Genomic DNA, 27242 nt, shown 5'->3' on the forward strand with positions numbered 1-27242 from the left:
ATGTCATCTCTAGTTAACAAAGATGACAGTGATGATTCCTTGATATCTGAAAATAGCCCATCTATATTCAATATATTTGAATTGTTAGATCCTTTGGCATCTAAAGTTGCTGCAAGACAGCTACCAATTTTTTCAAAACGGTCGCATAATCAAGATAATAAAAGTGAGAAGCCCAGTACTAGGTCTAAAATATATCGACATTATCGCAATGGAGCTAAAATACCGATTAATGAGTTAAGACAGAAAATATTTAAAAGGATAAAAGCATTAGACCAACCGTTAGATTTGATATTTTTTAAGAATCCATCAGTTATTGAAAAGCTTTTTTATCCTTTTACGTTATTTAATATATTTGCAATTGGTTATATAATGGGCAAGTTTCCAGAGTGGTTTCACATATATTATTCCATTATGTTTGGTATATTAATGCCTGTAAGATTTTATACATATTACAAAACTCAAAATCATTATTATATGGCGGATCTATGCTACTTCGTCAATATAATGTGTCTTGTGTTTATTTGGATAAGATCTGATTCCATTATGTTATTTCATTCTTGCTTTGCATTTTCTTTTGGTTCCCTAGCATTCGCTGTTATTGCCTGGAGAAATTCATTGGTATTACATTCAATTGATAAAACAACTTCATGTTTCATACATATTATGCCGCCTTGTACGATGTATATTATATATTATGGTATTTCTGAATCCTACAAGCTGGAGAGATTTCCAGGAGCGAGAAAGTCAATAGATTTAAAGACAAATATATTATGGACGTCTCTATTTTATCTATTATGGCAGTCATTGTATCATTATTTTATTACAGTAAGACAATCGTCCAAGATAAAAGCCGGTAAAAGAATGACGAGTTTCGAATATCTCACGACACATCAATTCAAGAATTGGTGGGTAGTTAAATTGAATGATCCTTGGCCTGCTGTCATTTATATTCTATTGCAATATTTCTATCAGCTAAGTACTATGCTCTTATGTAGTATATGGTTGAGATATAAATTGGCTGCTTCTCTCTTCCTAATATTTATATTCCTTTGTGCTGCCCATAATGGTGCTACATATTATATTGATTATTATGGAAAAGCTTATCTGGATGAAGTAATGAAACTTCGTAGAGAGGTAGGGATATTACAACAAAAGTTAGATTCTGTTAACGATAATGAAATTAGTATAGACCTCGACGATGAACAACGGACAGATCATTTGAATGTAGTATATAATAATATTGGTAATCAAAGAAGTGATGTATCTATTAGAAGTCAAAGTAGCAGCATCCTTTCTCTGGATAATGACAAAGAAGATTGAATAAAAGAGGTAATATGTATCATAGATATAATGATTTTTTTTTATGTACATGTTTATATTATAATTTTACCTATTTACAAAATAATTTAATTTTTTATGCAGTGTTTTTGGGGGTTAGATTACTGGAATCACATTATTCTGGTTAGGTTGGTAGACTGAAGTAAGCTACCTTATGCTTAGGTCCAAATTTTCTATTTGTTTATTAATGTATGCAATTTCGGTTGGTTTCCGGTTTAATATATCTAATAGGATCTTAACATTCCTCTTATCCTCGATCTTTTCAAGACCGTCCACCAAGTTCTTTACCATACCATATTTCCATCTGATGTTTCTCTTCGAAGTTAGAACAATACTCATGGCTTCATCATATTTTTTCTGAGAAACAAAGAAATTTACCATGATCTTGGCAAATTCAGAGTCGAGTTGACTTTTCTTACTTTCGCCAAGTTTCATATAATTTTCGGTTTTTCTAAATTTCCCTCTATCAATCCATTCTTGTTTGGCTCTCTCTAGGTTATTAAATTTAGTTGCACCTTTCATTGCTATATCGAATGTTGAATTGTCGTATAGGATCTTATGACTAACTGAAGCAAAATATTCGATATGTTTCTCTATGAAAGAAGTTGTTGTAATTTCCATAGAAGTGTGGTTTTCAGATTGGGTCATTTTATCTTCTAATAATTTAGCTTCGTAATACACCTCTAATAGTTTATCATCAAATTCACTTTCTTTAAAAGTGTATGTGTCTAGTCTTTCCCAAAACTCAGTAGCGTTATTCAATCTCAACGGGATGCTCAAATAAGAGACAAGGCATCGATGATTGAAGATGGAGTTGTTCATATGGTTAACCTTCCATTTACCGATAACGTGTAAAATATTGAATTTAAAGTCTTCAAAATTTGTAGATTCGACGGTTAACTTTTGTAAAATTTGGCTGTTTAATTCCTGAGATAGACTAGTAGTAGTGCTTTGAGTAAAATCACCGTTAGTTAAAATGAATTTCCATAATGCGTTAGACTCGGCTAATATGTGATCAGATGAACTCAAATTCTTTAACGGTAGTAAAGGAAGTACGTTTCGCGTATCACTAGCTTTTCCGGTATAATCTACACTATTAAGGATGGTTCTTCTCATTTGTGCACCTTCTGGCCATCCAACTAGAAGTGGAACATAATCTGGCTTAAACTTGGAATAAGATAATAACAAGTAATTAAACAAAATTGGTTTTATTGATTTCATCCATAAATTACCAGTGTTTGGTTCAAATTCTCTCTTAGAGGTATATTCGCTCATTGTAAACTTGAAAAATAGTGCACGACATAGGGTAACATCTCCATCATAAGCTGCCAGTGCCATCATAGAGGCAACACTATCATAATCTTCATTTTCAAACATTTTGCTAATGAACTTCCAACCAAGTAATCTCAGCGATTCAGCATTACCTTCCGCTATAATATTATCCCCACTTGAAGAGGCAAGCGTCTTGGCGATCGTTACAAATGTCGAATGATTTGGAGTTAGTTTTTCTTCCTCAATTTCATAAAATAAGTCTATAGCTTTTGCATAATTTTTTTGTTTGTCACATATGTGTAACATCATATTATAGGTGAAAATATCTGGTTTATGACTTTTTGACAAGAATTTCATTGTGTCAAAAGTATTCCATGCACGTTCTTCCAATCCTAATCCATCATAAAATTGAATAATTTTCGTGTAAGTGTGCTTATTAGGCGTTAGACCATACTCGGTTTGGAATTTCTCAAGGAAAAAATTCATAGTCTTAAAATCCTTCAGTTTCGAACAGTATGTCACACATGCAGTTAAGTTAAATTCATTAGGAGTTATGGATGATTCATCCATGCGCTCTAGAATATCTTTCATCTTTTGAAATACTATATCTTCTTTAATATCTGTAACTATATTTGACTTCATAGGAGATAATTTTGAACACACTCTCAGTAAACCGTCAAATATTTCTGGTGATATTGGAGTGTTGTGTTGTTTTGACCATACCTGTAATAAATCGTCTAATTTTTCAATATTCTCATAAGATAAATATGTTATTCCATTCATTAACCAACTATTCACTGTTTCTTCTGAAAGAGTAAGAAACTTAGACTTATCATTCATAAGGTTTGTTATTATTAAATTCCAATTAGGGTTCTTCTTTTTTAACATAGATTTCATAATTAAAGTATCGTTATTGATTATCGTTCTTGCATCTTCAGGTATCAATTTTTCGATCTGATGTGTTGACACTGTATCGATTAAATCAGACAAAGTTTGAGAAACAGAAGTCGAGGAAGCTGAAATATCTTTTGAGCTATGTTCTGGTAAAGATTTAGAAGTAAAGGAGTTTAATAAAGATTCTGCAACATCACTCTTGGGTTCATTAAATAGATCCGTTATTTCGTCATCTCTTGTTTTATTTATATTAGATGCTCTTAGTCTTTCCTGTAAACGTCGCGTATACTCACGCAACTGTTTAACTTTAAATTCGAGTAGCTTAGGATCCTGGAGAGTCATCACATCATCAGGATTGATGTTTTCTAATGTGACATGTCTTGTTTTACTCTTTAACGGTTTTATTTTTTTATTCTTTGATCTAGGAATAACAATACTACGTTTTGATATATGAGTTAAGCTACTGATGGTCAGTCGACAAATATTTTTTGTGCAATACATAGCTCTTTGGTTTGGTCTAGGATAATGAAGGAATCTCCGTAGTGTTTGGTGGTAATGCTGTCTTTTTACGACCTCAGCTAATCAGTATGAAAAAATGAAGTTTAGAATGACTGGTCAACTTATGTACAGGTATGCGAACTATGATTCAAACTTACTAACTTTCCAAGGTTACGATATATGGTATATATATGAGTCTGAGTAATGCTTTTCTAAAGTTTAATACCTCTTTGCACTTCTCGTTGATATTTCAAATAGTTTGTTTCCCTTTTAGTTTTAACTAACGCCTTCCTTTGCAAAAAAAGTAACGTACAAAATATATATCTGTATTTGTTTTCCAGCCTGCCTAAAAAATGCTATACAGGACGGTTATTGACAGAAACCTTCTAACAAACTATATAGATACTTATAACAAATTTATATTCATGCTGTAATTTTATCTAATATTACATACGACAGTACCACTTTACTTTAAATTATATACAAATTGTTGTATTTAGGTGCTGATAGCTAAATTCAAACTTTAATGACGGTTAAATAAGATCAAGGTTTATTCTCCATTTTCATCTTGAATGTTTTCACAGGGGGCACATCAAGTTGATATATTTCCCCCAATTAATCCAAACATTCTGCCCTGAATAAGTTCCATTAAATGAAACCAATTCATCCTTGAATATAATTCTTGATCCATTGCAAAGGTATCCTTCTACACCATAATGCGATTCATTTACCCTAAAATATCTTGGTAAGCCCTAGTTTTCAACCGCAGCGAAAGAAATAATAAATCATATATTTTGTACGGCATTCGGTCTACCTGCGAACTTTTTTGACCGAAAATTTTTTTTGAAGTTGGGAAGATTTCTATGTTAATATCAGCGATGAGCTCAAAGTTTGACTACATTTAAAGGGAAGTAGTTCGGTTACGAATAGGATTTGAAGAATTGCTTGTAATATTTGTATACCTTCTGAAAGCACCAAATACGTTTTCAAAAAGACTGCTGTATAAAAATGAGTGACGTTGAAGTTCCTGTGGATACTACTTCTAAGAGTAAAGGTGCCAATATTAGTGGTAGAACCTGGAAGGTTGCCAAACAACCAATGAGACCTAAAAGTAGAGTAGTTAAGAACAAGAGACTAACTTCTTGGGAATTGAAGGAACAAAAGAGACTGGAGGACAAACAGTTCAAAGATAGAGTGAAGGCTTTAAAGGATGAGAAGGCTGAAGAGAAACAAAAGAGAGTTCAAGCTTTAAAGGAAAGAAGAGAGAAGAAGGAAGAAGAAGAAAGATATGAAAAGATGGCTACTAAGATGCATGCAAAGAAGGTTGAAAGAATGAGAAGAAGAGAGAAAAGAAATAAGATGTTAAAAGAACGTTAAAAGACCAAGTAATAATACTTCTTCGATAATAAATTGTGTAGGTATATCGATTTATTTATTTAATTTTGTCACAGTCAAGTCATCATCATCATCATCATCGTTTTTAAGCATTCTTTATCACACAGTAATATGTAGATATTTATCCTTTTTGTATAATAAAATAATTTCCGGAGATCAAACATATCATTGCTTTTCAGTACAGTCTATTTCTGTTCTGACATAATAGATTTTAAAAGGGTATAACTTTATCGTTAAAATTATCATTTATTAGGGTAATAGAAGTACCCTTTCCATTGACTTTAAGTTAAACCTATTCTTAAATTGGTCGAGAAATGTATATGTGTCTCGGAGATTGCAAAATTATTTGGTAATTGAAATAAAGCCACCAATAATAGTTAATTATGAGGGATGACAGAGTAAAACAGTTTTGCTGAATAGGAATATAGATTAATGGTGAAATTTCGAACTATTATGTAATCCTAAATGGTTTTTTGTCGAGTGCTTCCATTTTTCGAATGAAGTTTTTAACAGAAATTAAATTTCGCAAGTACCAATTACGACGTATACCAGAATTGAAAAAAGATTGGGGACTGTCATAAGCACATCAAATATTTACAAAAAAAGTCATGATTCATAAAGAACACATATGGAATTTGAACCAAAACATTGATTAATTCCTCAAATTTATTTTGAGAATTTAAAAAAATAAAAAAATATGCGAATTCTGTGGATCGAACACAGGACCTCCAGATTTCTTTTTTGACCGAAGTTATTCTTCAGTCTGGCGCTCTCCCAACTGAGCTAAATCCGCAACATGAAAAAATGGCGTTCTGAGGGTGTTAAAGATATAGAATAAGAATCAAAAAAAAAACAGAGTCACAATCTAATAATGTTATTGCCGGAAATATATCATAAGTGTAGAGAATCTGAGATAGAGTGTTTGCCTCTATTAGTCTCTTCAAGCTTTACTTTATTTAATTCGGACATTTTTTAATACGATAATTGAGCTGAAGCAGACATACTGTGGTTAGACTTATATTCGTTCATTATTAAAGGTGTTAGGTATAGAGGTGAATGGTGTAGCTTAAGTTTTAATGTTAGGTAAGCAAAATATAATTGTTATCTTTCTCTTATATTTGTAAGTGATTTTTTTATATTGTATATAATTTACAGAACGAATAGAATCTAACTCAGAATGTAAGTTCAGAATTCTTTGTCTTTATATATCATTTATTTTATCGAAGTTTCGTTTCTTCTTATTACTTAAACGATTGTTTCCTAAACGATTGTTAAGTAGTAAACTGATTACCTAAACGATTGTCAAGTAATTGATTTGTTACCTAAACGATTGTTGGTTAAACGATCGATAAGTAATGAACTTATTTTCTAAACGAATTATGGCCTAAACGACTATTACCTAATAAAATGTTTATTTCTTATTAGGACATCTTAGATATCTTAATTTCACATAATTTCTGTCAATAATCGATCAGTCTCTTTATATTATATATAATTTATAGAACAAATAGAATCTAACTTCGAATGCAAGTTCAGAATTCTTTGTCTTTATATATTTTTATTCTAATCTCAATTGAGGTTCGAATTATGTTTTGTTTCATAATGCGATTAACTTTGTTTCATGTTGCCACATATTTTGTTTCATATTTTAACACGCTTCAAAATAACTGTGCTTAAAGGTAGTTCTTTACCTATTGAAATTAAGTGTTGTGCATACTACTCTTAATTTCTGACAATAAGAATGACAACGACCAAGGTTAATCCCACAACAACTTACTAATAGATTACTTCCGCCACCGTTGAGTGAGTTTATAATCACGACAACGAGAAATCCAACATATATAAATGGAACTGTATTTCATTTATGAATATAATTGTTTTCATAATTTATTTTATATATTTTTATATAAGATATAAATAATCATGACAGAAATTATGTGGAATCGATATATCTAAAATGTCCAAATAAGAATGAAGAATTACCTAGTAATTAGGTAATAATGGTTTTTACTTAATAATTCATTAGGTAATATATTATTAAGAAAGAATTAGAGAATCAGTTTTTTTGAGAAAATAAATAATATATAAAGACAAAGAATTCTAAACTTTCATTCTGAGTTAGATTCTATTCGTTCTATAAATTATATACAATATAAAAAATCACTTACAAATATAAGAGAAATATAACAATTATATTTTGCTTACCTAACATCAAAACTCAAGCTACGCCATTCACCTCTATACCTAACACCTTAAATAATGAACGAATATAAGTCTAACCACAGTATGTCTAGTTCAGCTCAGATCAGACGACTATAAGTAGATTTTATAATATAATAAAATTTGTTCAGTTAAATAGAATATGTCTAATATTCAATTTTCCCATGAATTTTTGCTTTTTAAGAAATGAAGGATATGTTTTATTATATTCGAACATTTAATGTCCTTTGTATATATGTAATAATAAAAATGCAAAGTAATGCAGGTGATATATAAATGACTGTAATGCAATTTAGTGTTCATAATTAGGGATCAATTAAATCCGCCAACCTTTTTCTTTTTCTTTTTAGATCTTTGTGATCCGCCGACTTGAAATGGTATTATACTTGATACTTGTGAAGACTGTGTGGATGGAACGGAACTACCCATTAATGTAAATGCAGGAGCCATTGATGAAGGTAATGTGTTTTGAATAACGGAATCAAGTTGAGAATTTTCAATATTACTGGCAGTTCGGATTATCCTTCTTGACAATCCACCTCTAGTAGAGTTCCGTTTAGATATTCTATTTTGGGATGATCTAATAGTTGGTATTTGGGATTGTGTATTTAAAGTGAATTGAGGCTGGCTACTAAATGGAATAGTAGAGTTGGTGTCTGAAAAGCTATCTGTCATATCACAATTGTCCCATTCATCGATAATGTCCTTAGATGAGCTATTCAACTTATGATATGTGGAATCATATTGTTGTTTAGCAGAGCTAGTTTTTGAGTATTTTAAGGTGCCCCATACTAACTCATTTACGATTTCCTTAGTGAAAACGATAGCTTCTTGACCCAATATACTCCAGTACTCTAGTAGTTTGTTGTAAAAAATATCTATATCCTTTGTGTTCTCCTGTACTATATATTTGAATATTCCCGTTAGATCGGTGAAGTCAATATCCTCTTTTTTATAATGTTCAAGAAATTGGAACAAAAAAGATGAGAATTCCTCCATGTCATTGATATTTGATGGTGTATTGGTAAGCTTTGATAATAATGAAGGTGCGATTTTATTTTCTTCATCATTTTCAGTGATATATTTATTCAATGCCTCTGATAGATGAAACCCATACTCTTCAAATTTCTGGACATCATTTGATTCTTTGGAATTAATTTTTGTCTTTTGACTAGCGAATATATTTTTGGTGATATTTTTCGTTAGAAACTCAAGTTCAGGATACGTATTTGATAAATAATTTGAAGTTTCAGGTAACCCCAGTGATTCATCACTTTCGTTTGATTTGAATTTAGGAACATTACTTTCGGTCATATGTATTATGGATGTCGTATCAACTTCTCGGATAAAGAGATTTAATGTCAAAGCATCACCTTCATCAACATTTTCAAATGATTCCTCTACGAACTGTAAAGTTTGAATCCCATTTTTTAAGCCCGGTATATCTAGTATCGTAGAACTTCTCAGAGTCTGGAATGTATTATCATTTCTATTCAGTGTAAATCCATGCAAATATACTCTGTTGTGATTTTTTGATGTGATATATGTGAAGTATAATTGTTTGTCTTGTAAAGTAACAGGTTGTATGAACAGTCGGTATGTTCTGTCTTTTGAATTCAAGTAATGTTTCCAAGACATTACTCTTGTAGTCTGATCAAAGTCTCTGCTCGTTCTCAATACTATAATTTCCATAGATGTTAGCATAATTCTATAATCTTCATCTATCTCTGAAAAATCAAGTATCTGTGACCAACTTTTAGCCTGTACCATCTCCAACTGGTATTTCTCAAGAATATTAATCTCTTTCAATTTCGATTCATCCATTAACAATATTTGTGAGTCTTTTGATGACCAAGAAATATGTTTCCTGGAGGACAGAGACTCCGGGTCATAAATAGTTCCCCTCATTTTGGTATTTAAACTCAACTTGTTAGATTTTCGAAGGGGTGATGGAATCGTACCTATAGCATAATTTCCTTTTGTATCAACTACAGCAAATTGTTGAGGGTCCATCGGATTGAAAGTGACATCAGCCCAAGGGTAATCACCCAAGGATGTAAAACTTAATGGTTCTAATACATGATATTTTATTCTATAGTCTCTATTGCAATCTATACTTTTGATCTTTATGAGTATTAATGATCTGTCAGTAATCACCGCGATGATATCAGAGAAGCGTGCATATGCCTTGGATAAAATAGGAATTTTGATAGTTTTAATTCTACTATGTAAATCAATCTCTGTAATATTAGCCTCGTCCTTGATGTAATTTTTTGTACCCTGATGTTTGTAAATTGACAATCGCAAGGTAGAATGTGTTTTACCTGTACTGTAAGCAATTAATTCATGATAATCTATATAGTTTCTTATGTCAAATGAAGTTTGAATCTTCCCAATAATAAATGTATCTCTAATGGTTGGATCAATAAGTGTGTATCTACCTGAAGTTTTGATGTCTTGTTTTGATGGTAAGCTTACTGAAGAATCACTCTTACTGAGACTTCTTACTACGCCTCTTGGGAGATAATCATGATGGAATGAAACTGGACTGGAAGCTGGTGACATATACATCCTATTGGTATTCACATCCTTGACATCATTGTATATTTGAAAGCTCCCTGTACTAGATAGAGATGGTGTAAGACGGCCCCAATGTAATTTAGATAATAGGGAATCTCTTACGTGTTCATCATCCTGAGGTTCAATTTCATCGTCCAATAAATCATATTCCGATATATTATTATCGATGAATGTATCTGTTAACCCGTTGGTTTCTGATAATAAGCGTCTACCAACTGGGGCATGCAAATGTGGTGACATATTTGTAGTGGGCCAAGATGGCGACAAATCATCGGGAATCAAAACATTGCTAGAGACAATATTGAAACTCATGAATGATTCAGGTATTGTTGCATCAGTCGTTTTTAGCCAGCTTTCATCTGAGTTATAGTTATGAATATGTTTTGCAGATCTAAAGACACTGGGTCCCACTATACCGGTCGCCAGTTGTATACCAACCGGTCGTTTGAAGGGAAGCCCGCTTTCATTCATCTTGGTTACTTCAAAATGTCAGTCTGGATAGTGACCCAAGGAATAAATTAAAAAGGTATAGATATACTGAACTGCGTTTTATGATTGCGTTTTTGTCCTCTCAACATTGATAATAACATATCATCCCTACCTCATCGCCAGATCAAGAAATTTGTTTGTCTTTTAAATCAAAAAATTTTCGTTTTAAGAAGCGACCGATTAGCTTCATGTTCACGAATAAGATACACACAAGAACAATTTAAAAGAGAGGAAGAGATCATCGATATAGCGTTGTTTTTATTCAAGTTCTCACTATGGCTTACCATATATCAACATATAGATAGTTTATATAATTTTACCTTTACGTACTATATTCTTTAACTAAAAAAAAAAGAAAAGATTTTTATGTATTTATTTTATGAGCAATATAGACTTTTTAGGATCACAAGTTTATATTCATTTTTTTAGAATATAAAGGTCTTCACAAATATTAAATCTAATTTATTGCACTGGAACTTATAAATAATGATCTATCGTTGAGAGGAAGCTGGGTTAGCCTCGAATCTAAGATCCCATCCAATTTGTGGACCAAGTTTTGGTAAAATCTCAGCAACACTTTGAACATCCTTGTCACCTCTACCAGAGATGTTGATGATTAAGTTTTGTTCAGCATTCATTGTCTTGGCAATTTGAATAGCACCGTAAACAGCGTGTGATGACTCTAACGCTGGGATGATACCCTCTAATTGAGATAGCAATTTAAAACCTTCTAGAGCTTGAGCATCAGTGGCAGCCATGAAGTCAGCACGGCCTGTAGATTTCCAGAAGGCTAATTCTGGACCTACACCAGGATAATCTAGACCGGCAGAGACAGAGTGAGTGTCATGGACTTGACCATCACTATCTTGTAGGACGTAAGTCTTGACACCATGGAAAACACCTGGTCTACCAGCAGTCAAAGTAGCAGAATGGAAATTAGTATCAACACCATCACCACCAGCTTCAACACCGATAAGTCTGACGGATTCATCCTTTTCAAAAGGTGAGAACATACCGGTAGAGTTGGACCCACCACCAACACAAGCAACAATAGCATCTGGTAATTTACCATTGTTCATCTTAGCAAATTGTTCCTTGGTTTCATTCCCGATAACACTTTGGAAGGTACGAACTAAAGTTGGATATGGATGTGGACCAATGGCAGAACCAACAACGTAATAAGTAGTCTTCAAGTCTGTCACCCAAGTACGGAAGGCTTCGGAGGTGGCATCTCTCAAAGTTTGAGTACCGTTAGTGACAGAAACAACATCAGCACCTAGGATTCTCATTCTAAAGACATTTAGAGCTTGACGGCGGACATCTTCAGCACCCATGTATACAGTACACTTCAAACCAAATTTGGCACAAGCAGTGGCAGTGGCAACACCGTGTTGACCAGCACCAGTTTCAGCGATAACATTAGTCTTACCTAATCTCTTTGCTAATAGAACTTGAGCCAAAGCATTGTTGATTTTATGGGAACCAGTATGGTTCAAATCTTCTCTTTTCAACCAGATTTGAGCACCACCACAATATTCAGAAAGTCTTTCTGCTCTATGTAATGAGGAAGGTCTGCCAATGTAGGAGTATAAAGATCTGAAATCTTCCCAGAATTTAGGATCAGCGACAGCCTCGTCAAATGCGCCTTCTAGTTCTCTTAGACAAGCATGTAGTGCTTCAGGGACGTATTGACCACCAAAGTCACCGAATCTCATGGAATGTTTGTGAGTCTCGTTGAAGTTATTCTTTTGGTCGATAAATAGTTTACCTTGTTCTGCAGCATGAGCTTGGAATTGTTTAAATTCTTCAACAGACAAAATTTTATGTTTCTTACCGTTCAAGATCTCTTCACAGTATTGTTTAGCAACTTCGTATGTTTTACCCTTTGGAGCTTGGCTACATAAAGTGACGATCTTAGAGCCAATGACAACACCATCCGCCAAAGAACCGACACTTTCGAAATGTTGTCTGGTGGCAACACCGAAACCAACAGCAATAGGGGTGTCCTTAGTATAATGTCTTACACGTTTCACTAGTTCATCCAAATTTGAGGCAACGTTGGATTGAGCACCAGTGGTACCCATTCTAGAGACGACATAAACAAAGGAATTGGCAATATCGGCCAATAAGCCCAATCTTTCATTGGTAGTAGAAGGAGCTACTAATGGAACTAAACTCAAACCACATTCGTTGACTCTGTTTCTAATCTTTAGGGCTTCCTCTGGTGGTAGATCAACAATGATGAAACCATTAGCACCTGCAATTGCAGCATCCTTAATGAATTTGTCGTCACCATAGTTCATGATTGGGTTGTAGTAACCCATCAAAATAATAGGAACTGTGATTCCTTGCTTTCTAGCTTCAGCGACCAATTCCAAAGTTTGTTTCAAAGTGACGCCGTTTTCAAGAGCTACAGTGTTGGCCACTTGAATAGTTGGACCATCAGCAATAGGATCAGAAAATGGCATACCAAGTTCAACGACGTCAACACCACCGTCTTGGAAACCTTTAAGGATTGGGATGGTGTCTGCGACGGTTGGGTAACCTGCAGTCATGAAGGTTACTAAAGCATTACGGTTCTCAGCCTTAGCGTTGGCAAAAGTTTGTCTCAATTGTTCAGACATGGTTCCTTAAATAATAGTGATTTGCAAAATGGAAAAAGACTAATAAGGGAATAAAAAAAAGTGATTAGAATAATTTAAACTCAAATCAACGGAGCGTGTACACAAATAGTATATAACAGTATGTATTTAAACTTCCTATAGTCTCTTAACTAGTGATCTATTAAAGGAACTCTCTCTAATAACGAAGACACATCGTGAGAATCCAATTCGATGTCTGTTGTCTGTCTCTTATATAATCAACAAATGAGAAAAATTGAAAAATTTTCGCTCAGAAACCATTTTTTTTTGGTGCGGTGAGTGGTGGGATGCGTCACACAATAATAACAATCACGATGACTGATTCAATAACTGATTGATTTCGTTATAGGAAGTCCATGTTAAGGCTGGAAAGGTCTATGTTGTTGAGGTCCAGGTTTCCGAAATCGTTCATGGCATTTGGACCCTGGTTGCTGCTGTTATTGTTGTTCATATTGTTGCTCATAGTGCCGTTATTATTAGCGTTGTTGCTGTTACTGCCCATACTCAAGATATTTGCGGGTGTGATGGTGTTGTTGTGAGGACTCTGTTGGCTTTGAGGGCCCGGAGTTGTGCCTGTTTGTCTATTGATGATATTGTTGTTATTGTTGTTGTTGTTAAATTGCATCTGTGGTTGCATATGTGGCGCCATGTTCATCATTGCATTGGTTGGTGACATTCCTACAAGATTACCAGGAACCATCCCAGCCATAAGTTGGGGTGGTACTGATAATGTTGGATTTATTGTTGTAGTGGAGAGTGGAGTAGCTGCGACACTGTTAGTATTAGTTGTTGTTGTTGTTGTCGCGTGTGTTGGTGCAGGTGTATTTTTTGCACTTGATACCGATTTCTTTTGTCTTGGTTTACGAGGTTTTTTGGCAGTTGTTGTGGTAGTATTTGTGGAAGTAGTAGCAGGTGTAGCAGCAGCAGCAGAAGCAGCTGTTGGGGTGTTAATGGCATTCAAAGGACTTTTCACACTAGCTGCAGATCCACGACCTTTCTTTGCTGTGGTGGTGGTCGTAGTGTTGGTATTATTTGTAGTTGTAGCAGTAGGATTACTAGTAGATTTATTCGACAAATCATTTGTCACCGATGTCTGTAGAATGTGTGTTGGGGCCAATGTCTCCAAAGGTTGATATTCCTTTGATTTATGTTCGGTAGTATATTCTGACACTGTTTCAAACAGAGGCGCTAATTCTTGAAAGCGTTGTGATAATAACTGAATACTGGTATGTAGTTTTAATAACGTTAGTCTTACATTATGGAACTTTTCTTGATTAGTCACGCCATTCTTCTCATCGGCAATATTACTTACCATATGTATGAAATTGTTTAATTCTAATCTAATTGGTAGAATCGAGTCTCTTGTGGTGGAGAGCGTTGTTGCCAATTGTTCTTTCCCATGTGGATTTTGAGCCAGTCGACGTTCCAGCTCTTCGAGTTTCATGTGTAACGTGAGTATTCCCTCGACAGCAGTTCCAACGTCTGTCATGTTTGCAAATATAAAAAAGAAGTGATTCTCAACTATATAGCAATGTCAGTGTGTAGCTATTTGAAAATGCTTCTACCCTGGTGTGTGGTTGACTATTACCACCTCTTTATTCTTCCTTCTCTTTATGTAGAAAGCAATCATTCAATCAGTTATACTGTTTGCTTTGCTTCCCAAAAAAAAATTGTTTATTTTTTGGTTTTTTGGTGGGCGCCTTCTTTTTGGTCTGTCTGAAAGGCTTTAGGAAAGAATTACTCTTATATTAACATTTGCAATAGGACTCGTGCATTTTTGAAGAGAGGGCAGAAGTAATCAGTGAAGACAATGGTATTTGGTGGTGGTAAAGTGTGTGCAGCCATTGGGGGTGTTGGAACTAGATGGTATAGTTATGTCAGGTGTTATTCTGTGGTGCGTAAACCACTAGATGTTCTGTTCTTTGGGACCGATGAATTTAGTGCCCGATCCCTTAATACATTACAAAAGTTGTCACTGGAACAACCACAGCTGTTGGCTAAGTTACAATTGGTCACTAGACCGCCCAAATGGTGTGGCAGACAACATTCCGTGTTGAAGACTCCGCCTGTGATAGAGGCATATAAGACAGGTTCGCCGTTGTTCTGTGACACTCGACAAGAGATGCTCGATGTCCTGATGCCTTGGTTGAAAGGATGCTCTGCTAATCATGATAAGATGTTGGTCGCTGTATCGTATGGGAAACTGATCCCTTCAGAATTAATTTCCATGGCGGATTATTCATTGAATGTGCATCCATCGTTATTGCCCAGGTATAAAGGTAGTGCACCTATTCAGCATGCATTATTAAATGGAGATTCGATGACTGGTGTGTCTGTTCAAACGTTACATCCTGAAAAGTTTGATCGTGGTGAAGTTATCGCAAGGACACCAGAGATTTCTATCGACACATTGTTAGAGAATGCGACTACTCATGAGGGGACTTGGAAATCTGATACATTGATTCAAGAGTTGGGGGTCGTGGGAGCTGCTTTGCTTAGAGATGTCGTAGTGAATGGATCATATATCCCTTCGTCTGACAAGAAAGTTTTGACAACGAATGATCATATTTATAAACCCAGTTGGGCACCTACTATCAAGACAAAGGACAAACAGGTCCTATGGCAAACATATACTGCAGAACATATATCTACAATGATTGCTGTGATTGGTCCAGTGTATGCATTCAAGAGAATACAACAGGGGAAATTGAGGAAACAAAAGGATTTGTTCGCCGATAAGAGAGTGTTATTCCATAAAATAGAGCCTGTTACTTGGCCTGCACAACTGTTGGAACCTGGCCAATTCGTTTATGATCAAGAAAGAAAAGTTATACGTGTTGGATGTGCTTTGGGGACACAGTTGGAAGTACTATCGTTACAATTCGAAGCAAGCCCCATTGAGACCAGCGAAGAGTTCACAAGGAAATTAAGGAAACGGTGTGGTCCGCAAGCAGCAGAACTGACATTTTTTGCTTAGCATAGTGGCCATACATGTGCGTTGTTGCTGACTGCTCATCTCATTAACAATTCAAACTGAAATCTTCCCTTCAGAGAATTGAATAAATGAGTGAAAGAAGGACTCCGCGCAAAATAAAAATGAAAAAAAGATGACTGGGAAACTTCAAGCAATCTCTCTCTGTAAATAAATAAATAAATAAGGTAAATATATCAGAACGATATAAAGATCATTGCATTAGAAGTTCCAGATATTACTTGGATTGTTGAATTTGTGTGAAGTCATATAACAACATACATATACGCACGCACACACACACAGAAATTGTGTTCATCTATACATACATATTTTTTGTTTCAATATGGAGAAGCCATTGCTTAGTGAAAAGGGTAAAGAGCAGAAGAAATTAGAGGAAGAACAAGAGCAAGGACAGAAAACAGGCCAGGTGAGCTCTATCCACAAGGCATTTTCAGAGTACAAGTATGAGGAACCTCCCACTGTACGTAAAGCTTTCTACGATTTTATGCTCTGGTTGCTGTGGAATATATTTGAATGTTTCTTTAGAGAGATCAAATCTAGAGGTGGTTACAGGATGCCCAAAGAGGGACCTATCATCTTCGTTGCTGCACCTCATGCAAACCAATTTGTGGATCCAATCATTCTAATGGAGCAGGTGAAGAAGGTAATTAACAAACGTGTGTTGTTTTTGATTGCAGAGTCTTCATTGCATATGAAAGGTATTGGATTCTTAGCAAGAGCTGTGATGGCAATTGGCGTAGTGAGACCTCAGGACAATTTACAACCTGCAACAGGTAAAATTAAAGTCGACCCTCATGATTATAAGAAAGTCATTGGTAAAGGTACCAAATTCTTGACTGAATGTCGTCCAAAGGGGTTGATAGGTCTATCTAAGGGATTTGGGAATGCTGAGGTGGTATCTGTTGAAAGTGATACTGTATTATATATTAGAAAAGAATTTAAGATGAATAAACCAGATAATAAGAAAGTCTTGTTGGAACGTGGCACTTCTTTCAAATATGCAGATAAAGTGGACCAATCACTTGTGTACCATAAAGTCTTTGAACATTTGGCAAACGATTCCTGCATTGGTATTTTCCCTGAAGGTGGTTCTCATGATAGAACCGATCTATTGCCTATTAAAGCGGGAGTTGCAATCATGGCGTTAGGTTGTATGGATAAACATCCGGACGTTAATGTGAAGATTGTTCCATGTGGTATGAATTATTTTCATGCACATAGATTTAGATCTAGGGCCGTTGTGGAGTTTGGTGAACCAATTGAAATCTCAAGAGATTTGGTAGAAAAATACCATCAACCAGAGACTAATCGTGATGCTGTGAAGACTCTGTTAGATGAGATTACCGAAGGTTTAAAAGCTGTCACCGTGACTTGTAAAGATTATGAAACTCTGATGATTGTCCAGGTTATGAGAAGATTATATTCCACTAGATTTAATCGCAAAGTTCCTTTGTCAATGATTGTAGAAATGAACAGACGTATTGTCAAAGGTTATGAAGGTCATAGAGATAAGCCTGATGTGAAACAACTAGGTGAAGATATTTTGAAATATAATGAAAAATTGAATTATTATAACTTAGCAGATCATTCTGTGGAGACCGCCCGTGTCGACTTTATGACCAATCTATGTTTATTGGTTTATAGATCTGTGTTTATTACTGTGGCATTATTGTTATCATTGCCTGGTATTATAATGTTTTCACCAATCTTTATTTTAGCTAATCGTGTCTCTAAAGAAAAAGCACGTAAAGCGTTGGCTAAATCTTCAGTGAAGATTAAAGCTAATGATGTCATTGCTACTTGGAAGATCTTAATTAGTATGGGGTTTTCTCCATTGTTATACATTATTTGGTCCTTTATTATTACTTATTTTGTGGTATTATATAAATCTTACACAAACCATTATGTTTTGGTGTTTATGATGTCGTATGCGTTGAGTGTTTTAGTGACATATTCAGCTTTGATCGTCGGTGATCATGGTATGGATATGTTGAAATCCTTAAGGCCATTGTATATGTCATTGACATCGCCAAGTGGATTGAGACAATTAAAAAAGGAGAGAGAGTCGCTTACTGAACGTATTATAACAACCATTGACACTCTGGATCCTGAATTGTTAATGGATTTCGAGAGTGGAAAGTTTACTAAAGAGATGGAAGAATACAAGACGAAAGAAATTAGAAGACGTAGACTCATTAGACAGAAACGTGAAAAACTGGCCAATGATAATGAAGGAAGAGAAAATGATGAACCAACTACTGCAATGGACTCCGATGCAATTTCCTTAGTGAATAGTGACAACTCGTTAAGTAACATACCTTTGTTTTCTACTATGGTTGGTGGCCGTAGATCACAATCAGGAAGTATATCTTCTAGCGTAGTTTCAAGTCGTGCATCATCAATAGTCGGATTCTCTACAGATGCTAGCGAACAAGCAATTTCCGAATTTGAGATTGATATAGACAATGAGCAAGAGATGACTGCTGCCAAGACAACAGCAGTCTCCAATCGTATTGCACAGATCATTCGTGGGAAGCGTCAACAATCGATGGAATAGACATGATACTATACTCTATACGAATAATTTTGTTTTTATTTATATTTTTTCTATAAATTTCAAACATCGTTATATAAACACTTTGTAAAATAAAATAGCATACAATAATAATAATAATCAATGCAAAAAAAAATAATAACAGCTTTGAAGTCGTAGAGGTCGCATAAGAGTTTTACAACATGACAACTGGAACTATAACCTTGTTGAATCATGTTTTTTCTTTAAAACATCTTCAACAAGTTCAGGTTACTTGTATTCCTCTTCTCATCCTTCATACTATGTATTCACGAGGAAATCGCGCTTTGGGGAATTCAACTAATTTTCGATTTCAAACAATTTTTAAATAAAACGGTGGGGTGGATGGGGAGAAGTATAAGAGTAACCCTGTATATAGAAAGCATATTACACGCTTAAAAAGGACTCATATATATACATATACTACAACAAGCACATCATGTCTACCATTACGAAGAGAGACTACTATGAAGTCATTGGTGCGTTGTCATCTTTTGAGACTTCTCAGGAGGTTGTGCTTTCGCATGAGGAGTTGAAACAGTTAACAGAACAAAAAGATTCTACAGAACAAAAAAAAACATTGGGAGATAAAGAAAGGATACCTGTACATACGTACCTTGGTAGTAAAGTAGATATGAAGGAAGCTGCACATGCTAGCTACGATCTGAGTCACACAATATTAGGCGGTTACGTGCCGCAGCGTCAATTGGAGTCCCTATCTTCTGTTGATTTTGCTCATTATTTTAATAGAACATTGGATTGTGATGAAGCTTTGCAAATATATGATATCTTTTTGCCAGCAAGTGCAAGACAATGTATGTTACTCAGCACACAGAATGAGATCGATGTTAGAGTTAAAGCTAAAGCCAAGGCAAAACTGGAACGTAAACAAAAGGCAGCTGCTGCAGCTGCCGATTCAGCAAATGGTACTGACGAAAGGGTGCTACCAGATGGCAAAATTGTACGCAAAGTGATAGTATGTAAACGTTGTAACCGTAAATTCCGTGGGGAAGATCGCATGAAACAACTTAAGAAACATGAATGTACAAAATAAAATAAAATAAACAATTAATAATATAATAAGGTATAGATATTAAACCCAAAGGTATACGCTATCCACTTAAGGATATTCAAGTAATGTACGTTTTGTATAGATTTGTATAGTAAAATCAAGCTTGCACGTGACTAAGTGCGGGTAACATCCACTGTTTCTATTATTACCGTAGTTAGTTGAAAGGGGCAGATAAAGCACCAAAACGGAAACGACAATTTTTGGAAAATTCAACGATATGATTGTCATAAGTGAGGGAAGAATGGTTAAACTTCATGTATTTGGTAAAGGAAACTAGATAGATAAGATACATTTTTATCACTACTTACAGTAACAATCTATATTTGACTAACTGTATTATTATTATTATTATTATTGAGTTAGTTATTTACTTAATTGTTTCACACAATTGAAAATAGTTGATAAAAAGAGGTTTTGTATTAAGTATATTAACTCACAAAATAGGGTAAGAATAAAAAACTAAAAGATTAAAACTGACCTCTAACCGAATTGTTACACATAAATATAAATCTAACAGGTAAGATATGACTGTATTCCTTGGTGTGTATAAGGCGATTTACGACTATGAGCCGCAAACGCCTGAAGAGTTAGAAATCAAAGAAAATGATATGCTTTATTTACTAGAGAAATCTGACATCGATGAATGGTGGACCGTTAAGAAACGGATCATTGGGTCCGATGACCCAGAGCCTTCCGGGTTAGTGCCTTCTACGTATATTGAAGATGCACCTGTGATTCGTACAGTTAAAGCTGTCTATGATTATGATCAACCTCAAAATCCCGATGAGGAATTGTTATTCCATGAAAACGATACTTTCCAAGTATATGATGATAAGGATCCTGACTGGTTGCTTGTCAAGTCTTCAAATAACGAATTTGGTTTTATTCCTGGGAATTATATCGAAGAAGCCGGGGCAACAGGAGGGGCACCTGCTGCAGCGGCAGCTACTCCTGTTCCTGTTGCAGTTGCGACATCAGTAGTTACACCAGCTAATGCTGATGTCTCGACTTTTTTACCACCTCCACAACATAACCAAAGAGATCAATTACAATCAGCAGAGCAGAGTAACAATGAACCTGCTACTCCAGATAGATATGCGCAAGAAGATGATAGAGAAGACACGCCTCCTTCTAAACCGATGAGACCTAACGATGCACGTGACAAAGCTCGTTCTAGGGTGTCGTACTACGATGAGGTTGATGATAACAACATTCCTACAGATAATGGTCGCGATAACCGTCGTGATGAGCCCCATAGATATGCTGATGAAGATGATTATGGTAGTAACACGAATAATTATAACAATGATAGAGACAACAATGATAACCGTGGGAGTTTCAACATAGAATATCATTCATGGAATGTTCAAGAAATCGAAGGTAGGAAGAAGAGAAAAGCAAAATTAGTTGTCGGAAGTAACAAGATAAATTTCATTTCAGAAAATGGTACTCAATTAGAATGGACTGTCGATAAATTGGTGTCCTATGATAATGAAAAGAAACATATGTTCTTGGAATTTGTAGATCCTTACAAAAACTTAGAGTTACATACAGGGAACAATGAAACTTCCAAAGAAATCATGTCTATTCTAGGTGAAATTAAAGGTGTTTCCCGTGATAAAGGTTTGAAAGAGATTGAAACAGCATCACAAACAAAGAGAAAAGGTAAAATAGCATATGATTTTATTGGTGAATCCAATGATGAATTGACCGTGAAACAAGGAGATCTGGTATATATTATTAATGACAAAAAATCTAAAGAATGGTGGATGTGTGAATCTGTCGATACCGGTAGAAGAGGTGTTATTCCAGCACAATTTGTTGAACCAATAAAAGATAAGTCATCCAGCAGTGCTGGTGGATTATTTAATTCTATTAAAAAGATGGCCAAAGGTAATAGATCACCATCAAAATCACATTCTAATTCGGTATCTGGTTCCGGTAGTTGGAGAGATGATGTAACCCCAGATGAAAGCGCTTCATCAAAGAGTAGATCTAGAGGTGCATCATTTTCAAGTAGAAAGAAGAGATCTGCATCTATGAGTAAACCATCCGATAATGTAAACAAGAAGAAATTTCCGGATCCTAAAAAATCTAGATTATGGGTTGATAGAAGTGGTACATTCAAAGTCGATGCCCAATTTATTGGTTGTGCTAATGGTAAGATCCATTTGCATAAGGCTAATGGTGTTAAGATCGCTGTCGCTGCTAACAAACTTTCCGATTCTGACTTAGTGTATGTTGAAAATATTACAGGATTTAGTCTAGATAAGTATAAAATTAACTCAAGCGGTTCGTCTGGTTCTGGTAATAAAGATGCAAGAGAGTCTGAGCGCGACAGAAGAAGAAGATTGAGAGAACAAGAAGAGAAGGAGCGTGATAGAAGAATTAGAGAAAGAGAACTGAACGAACTAAAGAAAGCAAGACAATTGTTAGATGATGAAAGACTTCGTTTGGAAGAGCAAAAAGATTTACCACCAGTTAAACCTCCAAGACCAAACTCAACCGTCGGTATGCCCTCTTCCTCATCTCATAAGAGCTCAAAGAGTAAAAATAATTACGATTGGTTTGAGTTTTTCTTAAACAGTGGTGTGGATGTTAGTAACTGTCAAAGATATACCATTAACTTCGATAGAGAACAAATCACCGAAGATATGATGGAAGACATCAATGCACAAATGCTTAGAACTCTTGGTTTACGTGAAGGTGATATCGTTAGGGTAATGAAATTCTTAGACAATAAATTTGGTAGGGATACTCATGAAGTAGTAGTACCAGCTCAAACTGGAGGTATGTTTACCGAAGCGGATGGATCATTGAAGAACAACAATAATAACGTTCAGCAGGGCGTTTCGCAACAACTGTTACCTCAGACAGACACCGCTGCTATGGCTGCTCCTGTTTCTCAAGATGATGATGCTTGGACAGCTAGACCTGCTGCTAAATCTCAACCAGATCTAGTCTCTGGTAATTCTAACTTTACCGGCTCTATGCAAGATCTACTTGACTTACAACCATTAGAACCAAAGAAACATATACCTTCCCAGGTCCCTGAACCAAATTTGAATAATTTAGAGCCAGTAAAGACTGGAAATGCTATCCCTGCTGTTGCTCCAATTACTACAGCCACTACTGGTGGTGCTAACTTGGTTCCTTTAGATCCATTTAAGACAGGTGGTAATAACATATTACCAATTGGTACCGGATTTGTTATGATGCCAATCGCAACTGGCGGTATGATGTCTACTCAAAGAACGGGTGGTCTTGGTATGCCTGTAACTACATTTGGTACTCAATTAACTGGTGGTGTATTACCGGTTCAAAAGACTAATGGTGGTTTGATTCCTATTGCTACTACTGGTGGTTTGATGCCACAGACTACTTTTGGAGCTCAATTAACTGGTGGTTTGATGCCACTACAAACTACAGGTGGTCTGATGCCATTACAAAGAACAGGAGGTATAATACCTCAGACGACATTTGGTACAGCTGCACCAATGGGATCAGTTCTTCCTGTCCAGAGGACTGCCAATGGTTTAATGCCATTGCAAACAACAGGTGGTATTATGCCATCTACAACCTTCATGAACCCAGTATTGACTGGGGGTGCTATGCCGCAAACAAGTTTTGTTAACCCAGCTCTAGCTGGTGGTATGAACCCAATGATGAACCAAACTTTGACTGGTGGTATGAACCCAATGATGAATCAAGCCTTGACTGGTGGTATGAACCCAATGATGAATCAAGCCTTGACTGGCGGTATGAACCCAATGATGAACCAAGCCTTGACAGGAGGAGCAATGCCTCAGACAAGTTTTGGTGCCCAAATGACCGGAGGTGCCATGCCACAGACTGGGTTCGGTAATCAAACGACTGGTGGAGCTATGATGCCACAAACATCTTTCGGCGCACCAATGCAACATGCCAACACCATGCCAATGCAAATAACTGGTGGTTTCCAACCACAATCACAATTTGGTGTGACTTTGCAAAGAACAGGTGGTGCAATGCCTATCAATACTGGTGTTAATAACATCACGCAAGGAATGCAAAATACAACTATTTCTCAACCACAGCAGTTACAAACCCAGCCAACTGGGTTTGGATTTGGTAATGGACCTCAACAAACTCAACAAGGTAGACAAGCAAACATATTTAATGCGTCTGCTGCCAATCCATTCGGATTTTAATGTATCTTATTCACGATGTGTAAATGTAATAAAAATAATTATCTAATTAAAAAGAAAGAGATAAAAATGCTCAAAACTTAATGATTTACAACCATGAAATTGTAATTTGTAGTGATTTTGTTTTTAATAGTATGATCATGTATAAAACTATCTTTATAGTCTTTTTTATGTCCTGAATATAATCAGAGGCAGAATAAATAATAAATATATAATAATAAATAAATAAATAAAATATTGATAGATTGAGGTGTTCTAATCAAAATCAATAATTATATGCAGTCGTTTTTAATGTCATCTCGGCCAAAGTGTTGCCTGGTCATGAAATTATAAAATGACTTAGTTAAATTCATTCATAATGTTTACCAGTCTTGGTGCACGATATCGTAGGTAGTTAATGGTTTTGTGAATTTTTGTTCCTTGATATCCATTGGGAATTTAACTAACGAAGAACCACCTTCCCAGAATGAGTATTTATCTCTTCTCACCTTCTCATATTTGGAGATAAAGTCTTCAAGTTGTAGAGTTAGGCTAATGTCATCGAAACCGTTAACTAGACAATACTTTCTGAATTCTTCAACTTCGAAATGTGGAACCAGAACGTTACCCTTATCATCAGAAATATTTTGGTTTGGTAGATCGATCTTTAGTTGACCGCCATTCCTAGCAATTGGTATCAATTTTTCGTTGATGATCTTAGCATCAACTCTAATTGGTAGTAGACCATTCTTAAAGGAGTTGTTGTAGAAAATGTCACCGAAAGATGGAGCAATCATACATTTAATACCGAAATCCTTTAGAGCCCATGGAGCGTGTTCTCTAGAGGAACCACAACCAAAATTATCACCTGTGACAATTAAGATTTCAGCGTTTCTGTATGGTTCAACGTTTAAAACAAAATCAGTTTCTTGATCCTTTCCATTGGCGTCCTTTTGGAATCTCCATTCGTAAAATAGACCAACACTTAGACCAGTTCTCTTAATAGTCTTTAAGAATTGCTTTGGAATGATAGCATCAGTATCAACATTTGCTTTGTCAAGAGGAGCAGCAAGACCAGTTAGAGTTGTGAATGGGTTCATACTACCGGCAGTTGCAGTAGTCTTAGCCTTAACTGGGGATGGAATGTCATCAACTTCATCTTCGGCAATATCTTCTGTAGCATCAGATGGTTGAACTGGTTCGTTGTGTTCATAGGCAGCATTTTTCAATTCTTCATCTTCGTCGGAAGATATTTCAACCTTAGCAGCTTCTGGCTTGTTGATCTTAAAGGTTCTAATATCGGTAATGTGACCAGTAATAGCTGCAGCTGCAGCCATGGCCGGAGACATTAGATGGGTACGACCTTGGTAACCTTGACGACCTTCAAAGTTTCTGTTGGAGGTAGAAGCACAACGTTCCTTTGGAGATAAGATATCTGGGTTCATACCCAGACACATAGAACAACCAGCTTCTCTCCATTCAAATCCAGCATCCAAGAAGATTTTGTCCAAACCTTCTTCTTCAGCTTGCCTTTTAACAAGACCAGAACCTGGAACAATCATAGCTCTCATAATGTTAGAAGCCTTCTTATAGCCATTAACGACCGCAGCAGCACTTCTTAAATCTTCAATACGAGCATTGGTACAAGAACCAATAAAGACTTTGTCAACCTTAATTTGAGTCAGTGGAGTGTTTGGTTCCAAACCCATGTAATCTAGTGCTCTTAGCATACCAGACTTCTTAATTGGATCGTCGGCCTTAGATGGATCTGGAACACTAGCAGATATTGGTAGAGCATCTTGTGGAGAGGTACCCCAAGTGACAGTTGGGGCAATTTCAGTACCATTAATGACGATTTCATGATCAAACTTTGCATCAGCATCAGAGTATAGAGATTTCCAGAAAGCTACACCTTTTTCCCATTCATTTCCAGTTGGAACTAACGGTCTATCCTTTAAGTATTCGAAAGTGATTTCATCAGGAGCAATCATACCAGCACGAGCACCAGCTTCGATGGACATGTTACACATGGACATTCTTGCTTCCATAGATAGATTTTCAATGGCTTCACCGGCAAATTCAATGACACAACCAGTACCACCAGCTGTACCGATTAAACCGATAATATGTAGGACCAAATCCTTAGAGGTAACACCTTCGTTCAATTTACCATTGACTTTGATTCTCATGTTCTTGCTCTTTGCTTGAATCAAAGTTTGAGTAGCTAGAACATGTTCGACTTCAGAAGTACCGATACCAAAGGCTAGACAACCAAAGGCACCGTGGGTAGAAGTATGGGAGTCACCACAAACAACAGTAGTACCAGGTAGAGTGAAACCTTGTTCTGGACCAATAATATGTACGATACCTTGTCTGTCTTCTTGCATACCTAAGTAAGGAACGTTAAAGTTCTTAACATTGTCCTCAAGGGTCTTAACTTGTAGACGAGAATCAGTTTGCTCAATGAATGTATCTACAGACTTGAAGTTCTTTCTGGATTCGGTTGGAATGTTGTGATCAACTGTTGCTAAAGTACAATCGGTTCTTCTGACTTTTCTACCTGCGTTACTTAAACCTTCAAAAGCTTGTGGAGATGTGACTTCATGGATAATATGTCTGTCAATGTATAGTAGGTAAGATCCAGCTTCGTTCTTGTGAACTACGTGAGTGTCAAAGACCTTGTCGTAAAGGGTTCTTGGACCCGTAGATGGAGTGTAAGACATCTTTATTTTGAATTTTTTATAATTTAATCTTAATGTAATTCTCTTTAGATCTTGAAAATATAAGTCCCCTTAAAAATTTAGGTAAAAAATTTCCTGATATCTTTTAAAGAAGTGAGAAAAATAGTTTCAATTTTAACAATTAAATATAAACACAACGTTTAATGTTATAAATATATATATTATAACTATAGAAACTATAAGGAATCCAACCGAAAAGATTTGATATCAACTCCTCATCACCGCTGTTGTCTTCTTATATAATAATGAAATATAATTGAAATGACTAACTTTCATACAAGTCCTTCCCGCTGCCTGCTAACAAATTTGAAAAAAAGACTGAAATTTTATTAAGGAGAAGCGACGTTCAGCGATGGAGGCGATCGCGC

The 27242-nt window shown here is 35.6% G+C and overlaps 11 protein-coding genes and 1 non-coding gene across 12 annotated transcripts; 6 read left to right on the forward strand and 6 right to left on the reverse strand.

Moving 5' to 3' along the window:
• GPC1 (glycerophosphocholine acyltransferase) lies at positions 1 to 1320 on the forward strand (the record flags this gene model as incomplete). Its single annotated transcript, XM_041550994.1, has 1 exon — positions 1 to 1320. The coding sequence occupies one exon, from the start codon at positions 1 to 3 to the stop codon at positions 1318 to 1320; it is 1320 nt and encodes a 439-aa protein (XP_041406928.1).
• A 165-nt stretch (positions 1321 to 1485) lies between these two features.
• CCM1 (Ccm1p) lies at positions 1486 to 4005 on the reverse strand (the record flags this gene model as incomplete). Its single annotated transcript, XM_041550995.1, has 1 exon — positions 1486 to 4005. One exon carries the CDS (start codon positions 4003 to 4005, stop codon positions 1486 to 1488), a length of 2520 nt encoding a protein of 839 aa, XP_041406929.1.
• A 1005-nt stretch (positions 4006 to 5010) lies between these two features.
• Positions 5011 to 5379, forward strand: CGR1 (Cgr1p; the record flags this gene model as incomplete). Its single annotated transcript, XM_041550996.1, has 1 exon — positions 5011 to 5379. One exon carries the CDS (start codon positions 5011 to 5013, stop codon positions 5377 to 5379), a length of 369 nt encoding a protein of 122 aa, XP_041406930.1.
• A 716-nt stretch (positions 5380 to 6095) lies between these two features.
• Positions 6096 to 6190, reverse strand: KABA2_05S08052. Its single transcript has 2 exons — positions 6153 to 6190; positions 6096 to 6132 (listed from the first exon to the last, which is right to left on the reverse strand). It is a non-coding gene; the product is annotated as a tRNA-Phe (tRNA).
• Positions 6191 to 7929: 1739 nt separating this feature from the next.
• RRN6 (Rrn6p) lies at positions 7930 to 10668 on the reverse strand (the record flags this gene model as incomplete). The annotated part of the gene is made up of 1 exon (XM_041550997.1): positions 7930 to 10668. One exon carries the CDS (start codon positions 10666 to 10668, stop codon positions 7930 to 7932), a length of 2739 nt encoding a protein of 912 aa, XP_041406931.1.
• A 509-nt stretch (positions 10669 to 11177) lies between these two features.
• TRP5 (tryptophan synthase TRP5) lies at positions 11178 to 13310 on the reverse strand (the record flags this gene model as incomplete). Its single annotated transcript, XM_041550998.1, has 1 exon — positions 11178 to 13310. One exon carries the CDS (start codon positions 13308 to 13310, stop codon positions 11178 to 11180), a length of 2133 nt encoding a protein of 710 aa, XP_041406932.1.
• Positions 13311 to 13671: 361 nt separating this feature from the next.
• Positions 13672 to 14817, reverse strand: PGD1 (Pgd1p; the record flags this gene model as incomplete). The annotated part of the gene is made up of 1 exon (XM_041550999.1): positions 13672 to 14817. The coding sequence occupies one exon, from the start codon at positions 14815 to 14817 to the stop codon at positions 13672 to 13674; it is 1146 nt and encodes a 381-aa protein (XP_041406933.1).
• A 321-nt stretch (positions 14818 to 15138) lies between these two features.
• FMT1 (methionyl-tRNA formyltransferase) lies at positions 15139 to 16305 on the forward strand (the record flags this gene model as incomplete). Its single annotated transcript, XM_041551000.1, has 1 exon — positions 15139 to 16305. The coding sequence occupies one exon, from the start codon at positions 15139 to 15141 to the stop codon at positions 16303 to 16305; it is 1167 nt and encodes a 388-aa protein (XP_041406934.1).
• A 340-nt stretch (positions 16306 to 16645) lies between these two features.
• On the forward strand, positions 16646 to 18880 carry SCT1 (bifunctional glycerol-3-phosphate/glycerone-phosphate O-acyltransferase SCT1; the record flags this gene model as incomplete). Its single annotated transcript, XM_041551001.1, has 1 exon — positions 16646 to 18880. The coding sequence occupies one exon, from the start codon at positions 16646 to 16648 to the stop codon at positions 18878 to 18880; it is 2235 nt and encodes a 744-aa protein (XP_041406935.1).
• Positions 18881 to 19334: 454 nt separating this feature from the next.
• Positions 19335 to 19949, forward strand: LDB7 (Ldb7p; the record flags this gene model as incomplete). Its single annotated transcript, XM_041551002.1, has 1 exon — positions 19335 to 19949. One exon carries the CDS (start codon positions 19335 to 19337, stop codon positions 19947 to 19949), a length of 615 nt encoding a protein of 204 aa, XP_041406936.1.
• Positions 19950 to 20491: 542 nt separating this feature from the next.
• On the forward strand, positions 20492 to 24157 carry SLA1 (cytoskeletal protein-binding protein SLA1; the record flags this gene model as incomplete). Its single annotated transcript, XM_041551003.1, has 1 exon — positions 20492 to 24157. One exon carries the CDS (start codon positions 20492 to 20494, stop codon positions 24155 to 24157), a length of 3666 nt encoding a protein of 1221 aa, XP_041406937.1.
• A 359-nt stretch (positions 24158 to 24516) lies between these two features.
• LEU1 (3-isopropylmalate dehydratase LEU1) lies at positions 24517 to 26856 on the reverse strand (the record flags this gene model as incomplete). The annotated part of the gene is made up of 1 exon (XM_041551004.1): positions 24517 to 26856. The coding sequence occupies one exon, from the start codon at positions 26854 to 26856 to the stop codon at positions 24517 to 24519; it is 2340 nt and encodes a 779-aa protein (XP_041406938.1).
• Between the last annotated feature and the right edge of the window lie 386 nt (positions 26857 to 27242).

Source organism: Maudiozyma barnettii (genome assembly GCF_903064755.1).
Source record: "Maudiozyma barnettii strain CLIB 1767 genome assembly, contig: KABA2_05, whole genome shotgun sequence".
Classification (NCBI taxonomy): domain Eukaryota; kingdom Fungi; phylum Ascomycota; class Saccharomycetes; order Saccharomycetales; family Saccharomycetaceae; genus Maudiozyma; species Maudiozyma barnettii.